This window comes from Nomascus leucogenys, chromosome 18, assembly GCF_006542625.1.
Source record: "Nomascus leucogenys isolate Asia chromosome 18, Asia_NLE_v1, whole genome shotgun sequence".
Classification (NCBI taxonomy): Eukaryota; Metazoa; Chordata; class Mammalia; order Primates; family Hylobatidae; genus Nomascus; species Nomascus leucogenys.
The window spans coordinates 101,813,123-101,821,415 of record NC_044398.1 but is presented as its reverse complement, the minus strand read 5'-3'; the positions used below and the strand labels follow the sequence as shown (position 1 = coordinate 101,821,415).

General features: G+C 58.3%; 1 protein-coding gene across 1 annotated transcript; it reads right to left on the bottom strand.

Moving 5' to 3' along the window:
• Positions 1-4,205: 4,205 nt before the first annotated feature.
• Positions 4,206-6,440, bottom strand: LOC115831173 (putative serine protease 29). Its single transcript, XM_030797795.1, is given in 7 exon segments — positions 4,206-4,370; positions 4,490-4,659; positions 5,770-5,883; positions 5,886-6,028; positions 6,123-6,143; positions 6,145-6,280; positions 6,425-6,440. Coding segments are annotated over 7 exon segments (765 nt in total).
• Between the last annotated feature and the right edge of the window lie 1,853 nt (positions 6,441-8,293).

Here is an 8,293-nt window from a genome sequence, read left to right as displayed (position 1 = left end):
CTTTAGTTAATGTAACGAATCGTGCTGGTTCTGGAATGAGACCACCATTTCTCCTGTTGTCCTTCCCAGTTTCTCCCCAACCTCCCCTTTTCCCTAGTTTACAAGACAGGAGAAAAGGGAGAAAGCAAAAAGTTGGAAAGAAACAGAAGTAAGATAAATAGCTAGACGACCTTGGTGCCACCACCTGGCCCTGGTGGTTAAAATAATAATAATAATAATATTAACCCCTGACCAAAACTACTGGTGTTATCTGTAGATTGTAGACATTGTATGAGAAAGCACTGTAAAACTTTTTGTTCTGTTAGCTGATGTATGTAGCCCCCTGTCACGTTCCTCACGCTTGCTTCAGCTATTATGACCCTTTCACGTGGACCCCTTAGAGTTAAGCCCTTAAAAGGGCTAGGAATTTCTTTTTCGGAGAGCTCGGCTCTTAAGACACGAGTCTGCTGACGCTCCCGGCCGAATAAAAAACCTTTTCCTTTTTTAATCCGGTGTCTGAGGAGTTTTGTCTGTGACTCGTCCCGCTACTGTTCGTCCATTATGGCCAATGAGCCTTTCCTGAGGAAGAACGGGAAGTGGGCCCGGGGCACACGGATGGTTCTATTATACTATCTTCGAAACTTTTCCGTAAATCTAAACCTGTTCTAAAATAATTAGTGTATTTAAAATATAGAAAAGACACAGAAATACTTCCAGGCCCAGCAGCCCTTTGGAGGCAGCTCAGGCTCCCGTGAGACCACCTTCGAGAAGTCCCTGTCCCCACATCCGGCAGCAGGTCCCGTGCTCGCGCAGCAGATCAGATGGGGACCGTCTCCCGGCCCAGCCTGGGTTGGCCCTTCCTAACCATCCTGGCTGCCCCAGCCTGATGACCCAGCTGATTAGGGGCCCTGGGCAGTGCCCAGGAATTTCCTGCCCCCCCTCCCCAGATCCAAATCACAGGCCAGGCTGGAGGGTCCGGTTGAGACCCTCTAGGTCAGGGATCCCCTCTTTGGTGTGGAGAAACTGAGGCACGGGTGGGGGAGTCGCCTGACCACCCACCAGGAGATGGCAACCAGAAACCTGTACGTGCAGGACGTCCCAGAGGCCCACCCTCTGGTCCCGCCTTTCCTTCAGGGCAGCCCACCCACCGGGGGCGGCCAGCCCCACTCTCCACCCGGTGCTCCACTGGTGGCTGGCTCTGCCTGGCAGAGGCTCTCTGGACATCACCAGGGCCCCTCCGCTGGGCATCTCAGAGGTCCCCTGATCCTTCTCATTCGGGGTCCTGCTCCAGGACAGTGACCTGCAGTGCCATGAAGAAGTGACCCCGGTGCCTGGGTTCCGCCACAGCCACGGCAGAACAGGACCCAGAACACAGCTCCCTGCCCCCTGACCAGGGCTGGACAGCACGTGGGTCTCGGACAGGGTCCTTCCCACTGGATCCTGGGCCCCCAGCTAGAAACCTCCACGGGGGCCAGGAAACCCGGCTGGCACTCACTCACTCATCACTCACTCACTCAATCATTCACTCACTCATCACTCACTCATCACTCACTCACTCATCACTCACTCACTCATCACTCACTCATCACTCATCACTCATCACTCACCACTCACTCATCACTCATCACTCATCACTCACTCACTCATCACTCACTCATCACTCATCACTCATCACTCACTCACTCATCACTCACTCACTCATCACTCACTCATCACTCACTCATCACTCACTCATCACTCTCACTCACTCACTCATCACCACTCATCACTCACTCACTCATCACTCATCACTCACTCACTCATCACTCACTCACTCATCACTCACTCATCACTCACTCATCCCTCACTCATCACTCACTCACTCACTCACTCATCCCTCACTCATCACTCACTCACTCATCCTCACTCATCACTCACTCACTCACTCATCACTCACTCATCCATCCACTCACCCATCCAGCTGTCCACTCATCCATCCATCCAACCTGCCCATCCATTCAACCATCCTCCCATACACTCATCCATCCATCCACCACCTCACCCATCCATTCACCCATCCTCTCAACCACACACCCACTCATCTATCCACTCAACCAGGCACCCATCCATCCACTCACGCATCCAGCCATCCACTCATCCATCTATCCACCAACTCATCCATCCATTCACCCATCCTCTCAACCACACACTCATTCACCCATTCACCCATCCACCCATCCATCCATCCACTCAACCATGCACCCATCCACCAACTCACCCATCTGGTCACCCATGCTCTCAACCACACACCCACTCACCCACCCACCCATCTACCCACCCATCAATCCACTCACTCACTGATCCACCCACTCACTCATCCATTCACCCATCCACACATTCATTCACTCACCTACTCATCCATCCATTTTTTGTTTTTTGAGACAGAGTCTCACTCTGTGGCTCAGGCTGGAGTGCAGCAGTGCGATCTCAGCTTACTGCAAACTTCGCCTCCTGGGTTCAAGCGATTTTCATCCCTCAGCCTCCCAAGTAGCTGGGACAACAGATGTGTGCCACTGCACCCAGCTAATTTTTGTAATTTTAGTAGAGTCGAGGTTTCACCATGTTGACCAGGCTGGTCTCGAACTCCTGACCTCAAGTGATCTGCCCACCTTGCCTCCCAAAGTGCTGGGATTGCAGGCGCCAGCCACCGTGCCCGGCCTCCATCCATCTGTTCCATCCACCCACGAACCCACCCATCCATCCATTCTCCCATCTTCTCATCCCTCCCTCTCTCCTCCAACCAGCCACTCATTATGACTTATCCATGTACTTTACCATCTATTCCAATTATCTGGATGAGACACACCACCCCAGCCCTTCCCAGCTGTGCTTCTCTTGGGGTGAGTTAAGGGGAGAGGTGTGGGTCCAGAGCTGGGGGAGGACTTCTCCAAGTGTGTGCAGGGCAGTCTTGCTCAGCCCCATCCTACCTAAATTCCCTGGGGACAGAGCTGGGGCCTGGTGATTTAGAAGGATTAACCCTGCCCAACAGCAGAGTCTAAAGTCATTAACATTCTTTCCTCACAATGGAAATAGCTTTATTGTTCCCTTTATGTGCACAGGGCAAGTTTGCTCTCACTGCTCTAATGATGCAGCGAGATGCCTGGGTGTCAGGGCTTCTTCCGCAGGTGCAGGCGGTTCTTCCGACTGGCACCGCCCTCTGTCCAGCCTGCAGGCTCATCCTTGCAACGAAGCCACACCTGGCACCTCCGGGGACCACTGAGGCTTCCCTTCCCGGCTAAACCTCCCTGACATCCAGGGAAGCAGCCTCTTGTTCTTTTGTGGACTCTTCTGTCTATGACACGACCTTCCGCTGCATTTCAAATCCCCGTCACACACCCACCACCCTCCAGGCCCTGAGATCGGGGTAGGACAAGTTTATTCCCCTATAGCCCAGGACATGCCACCTAGCGACATCGGTAGAACGAATGAATAAATGAATGGCATGAATGAATGAGATCTTGAAAATGACTCCGAATTGTGTGTGAAGCTGCCAACACCCTCGCTTGGTGGCGGGGTACACAGCATGTAAAACGCAGTAGGGGTGGGGTGCAGTGGCCCGTAATCCCAGCACTTTGGGAGGCCAAGGTGGGTGAATCACCTGAGGTCAGGAGTTCGAGACCAGCCTGGCCAACATGGTGAAACCCCGTCTCTACTAACAATACAAAAATCAGCTGGGGGTGGTGTTGGGCGCCTGTAATCCCAGATACTCAGGAGGCACTGCACTCCAGCCTGGGCAACATGGCCAGACTCTGTAAAACAACAACGACAACAATAAAAAGCCATAATAAGGAGTGATGGCCACAAGGTTGGGGAAGAGACTCTGAGCCTCTCACCCACCCAGACTCCACCTGCCCAAGCCAGGCCTGCCCCATTCCCCCAGCATTCAGGGATTCCAAACGGGAGAGCTGGGCCACCCACTCTGCAGCCACAAAGACCACTCTGACCACCAGCCTGTTGACTCAGTTTAATGAGATGATCACAGCCGCATGCACCCCAGCTCCGTGGGGGCCTCCACCCTCCCCTCGGGACTGGCAGGGAAGGAGAGGGGAGGAAGAGGGGGATGGGAGCAGGACTGAAGCACGGGGAAGTGGGCGGGAGGTGTGGGTGGAGGGGATCGGAAAGCTCCACCAGGGAAAGTTGGGACAAAGCTGCCGCCTCCTCCGCTGATCCTTGCGCCCACCCGGGGCTCACCCACACTTCCTGATTTCCCGGCAGATCCAGGCGACATGGCTCTGGACGCTTGTGAAGACGGCTGGCAGCTGGATCGTGGAGCAGCCGATCCCCCAGCTGATCACGCCCACCTGGACCCAGGAGCCTCCTTTCCTGCAGACCAGGGGCCCTCCGGAGTCCACCTGCAGGGAGAAGGCACAGTCACACGTCTCGCCAGGGGCTTGGTACAACGGGACTCCTTGTCCAGCCTCGAGAGGCCCAGGCCAGGAGGAGCCCCCCTGGGGCAAGGCGGAGCCCGGACGTCTTCCCATGCAGGGCCCCGGCCCAGGCTGCCGGCACACAGCATGTCTTCCAGGATGACCTTCCCGTTGGCGCTGGCCTGCAGGTACTCCTTGTAGCCCTTCTCACAGGCCTCGTGGTCTTCCAGTGCGATGTGCACCTGCTGCAGGCAGTAGGGTGGGTGTAGTGGCGCTGGGGGTGGAGGAGGGGAGTCAGGAAGCAGCAGGGGGCTGTGCCCCCGACACGGTGGATTCGCTCACACACGCCACGGCCAAGGCGGCCACGGGGAGGGGTCCCGAACCGCCTGTGACGCCCGGGCCTGGAGCTCTGGTCCTGCTCTCGCGACTCTGACCTAGAGCCAGCCTGAGCCTCAGTTTCCCCATCTGTCCTGGGTGGGAGTGTGACCTCAGCCCAAGCCGTGATAGACGGTCTCAGATTTCGCAGACAGACCCAGGCTAGGCGGTGTCACTGGCATTCAAGTCCCTCCAAAACTTCAGGATGGGATCTTATTTGGAAATAGATTATTGGCAGATTAAGGTGGGATGAGGCCATGCTGGGTTAGGAAGGGCCCTAATTCCAAGACAGGTGCCCTAATGAGAGGCCGAACAGGAGCAGCCCCAGGCCCGGGGGAGAAGGTGATGTGAAAACCCAGGCGGAGATGGGAGCCATGCAGCCATGAGCCCTGGGACACCAGGGCCACCAGGGGCTGGGAGAGGCCAGGAGGGACCCTCCCTTGGGGCCTGAGTGGGAGCAGGGCCCTGCCCCCACCTGGACCTTGGGAGAACACATCTCTGTGGTGTGAAGCCCCCAGGGTGTGGGTCTTGTCACAGCAGCCCCAGGACACAGACACGGGGGGCGCCTGGGGGCCTGCAGCCCAAAGGTCGCCAGAACATATGAAGAAGCGTGACTTCCCCCATCAAAAAACTTAACTAGATTCTTCCTCCCACCCCCCATACCCCAAAAAACCCACAGAGAGCAGAGTGTGAGGGCAGCAGGCTGTGGACGCAGGGGACTTGGCTGATTCTGCCCCCGCTGCTGGCAGACCCGCAGAGCTGTGAATCGCCCTTCACCATCTTTAATGCAAAACGAGTATCAGAGCATCGGGGCGGCCACGGGGCGCTGAGAGGCCGAGCCGGGGGGACTGCTGGGACCTGTGGGGGGCTCCTTTCCTTCCCTGTCCCATTTATTTCCGAGCTTGTGAACCAGCCCCCGAGGGACCTGCCCCCAGGAATGGGCATGGAGGGGAAAACTGGGGAGCTTCCCCAAGCCTCTCCACGAGCCTCGCCCTCTAGCCATTCTCACCGTAGTAGGACGTCCTGCCCCAGCCGGTCAGCCAGCACTTGTCCTCCGGGGTGAAGTTCAGGGCCTCGGGCGGCAGGGTGACTGGCTGAACATTGCTTGCTGCGCCCACGTGGGCCTCAGCGCGGCCAGGTCGAATCCGAGGTGGGCAGAAGCATAGTTGGGGCGGACAATGATCCGGCTGACATTCAGCAGCCCCCGGCCCCCATAGAGATACGCGTCCCCGGCGTGGATCCGGTAGGTGGATGGGTTGGTGTCCTTCCTGGGGGAGGATGGACCCGGGCTGCTCAGGGGCCCTGGTCTGGGGCGGCCCCACTCCCACCTCCCCTCGGTGGGGTCCCTGGCCCGGGACTCACCGGAAAATGCAGTGGGCGGCAGAGGGAGCCCCCGCAGATGTGCACCCAGGAGGCCCAGCAGTAGCTGTAGACCCTCAGGCTGACCTGCCACGGCCACTTCCCCTGAGACGCGCTGTGGCCCCCCATGATGCCCACCAGGTCATTCTCGGGGACGGGTGCTGGGAACAACCGAAGGAGGTCAGGGAGCCGGGCCCCACCCTCCTGCAATGCCAGGAGCTTCCAGGCCCTGCTCGATGAGGGGGTCAGCTCTCCGTCCTAGCCCAGTCCCTGAGGGTCCAGTGTGGGATGGGACCAGGAGTCACCTGGGGTCTTGGGCATGGAGCCCCCCAGGCAGGGGAGGGTCAGGAACAGCAGCCACAGCTTCTGCGCTGGGAGGAGAGGGCTGGCTGGAAAGAGCCGGGCGGGACCTGGGTCTAGAGGCCACAGGTGGCTGCCGGTGCTCAGTGTCCTCACCGTGGTCTGTGGCCACAGCTGCACTCCTGGACCCGCCCGGAGCTGTTTTATCTTCCTTGCAAAGGAAGTGGGTGGGGCTCAGCCAGACATTCCTCCCCCCGGGGTGGGGCAATAGCTCCTAGCCCAGGCTGTGACCAGGGTGACCATGAGGACAGGGGCCACCCCAACCCCTCGCATCCCCTCTGCTGGGCCAACAGAGGTCCCCTACCCGGGTTCCCTGTCTACGCCAGTGGCTCCCACTGGTGACTGTGCCCCCCAGGGGACGTTTATGCTCGTCAGGGATATGGGGACTCCACCCACATCTAGTGGGAAGAGGCCGGGGTTGGGGGGCTAAATGTCCACGGTGCACAGGACGGCCCCACTGTAGAGGACCCCCAGCCCCAAATGGCCACGGTGCTCATTTTGTCACCATGCCGCCCATTCTCCTGGCCAGTGCCAGAGAGGCCAAGGAAGCACCTGGGCCTCGGTGGAGAAACGGCCTGGTAACCGGCTCTCCCGCAGCCTCTCCTGCCACCCGGGACGGGACGGGCACCTGTACCCACCTCCATGGGTGCAAAAGCATCATCCAGAGGGCCCGTCAGAGGCGCTTGGAGCCAGGGCCAGGGGACCCTCCTGCTCCATGGTGGCCGCCCCAGGCCCAGGCTCCAGCCCTTAGAGGGAGTTTGCGGAGCCCACACAGGCAGATCGTCTGGATGGGCTCCAGGAACCTATTTTAATCATATGCAAACCTCAGGTTGCAGGAGGGGTGCACCCTGCTCTGGGACAGGGGCCGTCACCTGCTGGGAGTCTCGGAGGGTGGGGAGCTGCATTCTCAGGCCAGGGCCCAGCCCTCCAGGCCCCAGCTGCCCACTGCTGTGCCTCGGGGCTCTGGCAGCAAATGCCTGTTTCAGCCCAGGGGGCTGACACGTTCTGGGGCTGACAGGGGTGGCACAGGCTGAGGCCCAACCCTACAGCCTCTCCTCCAGGAGCCTTGCTTTGCCATGAGATTGTAACTGGGATGATGGCGGGGGTGTGGGAACACAAGGGAGCACTGTGAATGGGTGGGGCAGTGTGCCTGTGTGTGTGTGCATACGTATGTGGGCATGGGGTGTGCACATGCCTGTGTGTGTATGTACGTGTGTGTGCATATGTGAGTATGAGTGTGTGCGTGTAAGCATGTGAGTGTGCATGTGTGAGCATATGTGTACATGGGGAGTTTGAGCTCAGTTAGAGACCAGCCCCAGAAACGCAGAGAGAGGGTGCAGCGCTGTCCACAGCCCTGTCACCACTCTCTCTCCTCCCCTGCCTGCACAGCCAGAAGGCTGGTCCAGCTCTCTGCGTCCCATGGCCAGGGTAGCGTCCTCCAGGTCTGTGAGCGACAGCAAATGCACGCGGATCTGCAGCAACCTCAATTCTTGCCTCCTCAGAAGAAAAATTCAGCTGAGGGGCAGAGGGCAGAAGGCAGAAGGAGAGACTGAGGCAAGTTTTAGAGCAGGAGTGAACGTTTATTAAAAAGCTTTAGAGGCCGGGTGCAGTGGTTCATGCCTGTAATCCCAGCACTGTGAGAGGCCAAGGCGGGAAGACCACTTGAGGCCAGGAGTTCAAGACCAGCCTGGCCAACGTGGTAAAATCCTGTCTCTACTAAAAAATACAAAAATTAGCCGGGCGTGGTGGCGCATGCCTGTAATCCCAGCTACTCGGGAGGCTGAGGCAGGAGAATTGCTTGAACCCGGGAGGCG